Below are 266 nucleotides of genomic sequence, written 5' to 3' on the forward strand. Positions count from 1 at the left end.
TGAGGTGTATATACACCTCAGCATACATACCATCGCCATCTTGATAAAGAAGGAGAAAGAAGTGAAAAGACCGTCCGGTCAGAGAACAAGATGCGAAGACGAAGAGGAAGATTTCGCCCAATGAGATGTGGAGAAAAGACTCTTGGGGTGCCTATCCTTCAGCAGTAGTCGCCTGTATACACATGTAGGCAAGAGATGCTATAGATACATATAGAGAGAGGGATCGAGAGAGAATGTTTTTGAAAGAAAGCACACTAGTAACGGAG

The 266-nt window shown here is 44.0% G+C and overlaps 1 protein-coding gene across 1 annotated transcript in view; it reads right to left on the reverse strand.

Moving 5' to 3' along the window:
- The window catches only part of CSUI_009527 (vacuolar atp synthase subunit), a 4,137-nt gene extending 3,886 nt beyond the window's left edge, over positions 1-251 (reverse strand). Inside the window, exon 1 of the mRNA XM_068069642.1 lies at positions 31-251. Within this exon, the coding sequence (XP_067918382.1) occupies positions 31-39 (9 nt within the window). The 5' untranslated portion in view covers positions 40-251. The remainder of the gene's footprint in view (positions 1-30) is intronic.
- Positions 252-266: the final 15 nt, after the last annotated feature.

The sequence above is a fragment of the Cystoisospora suis genome (genome assembly GCF_002600585.1).
Source record: "Cystoisospora suis strain Wien I chromosome Unknown contig_5720, whole genome shotgun sequence".
In the NCBI taxonomy this organism is placed as follows: domain Eukaryota; phylum Apicomplexa; class Conoidasida; order Eucoccidiorida; family Sarcocystidae; genus Cystoisospora; species Cystoisospora suis.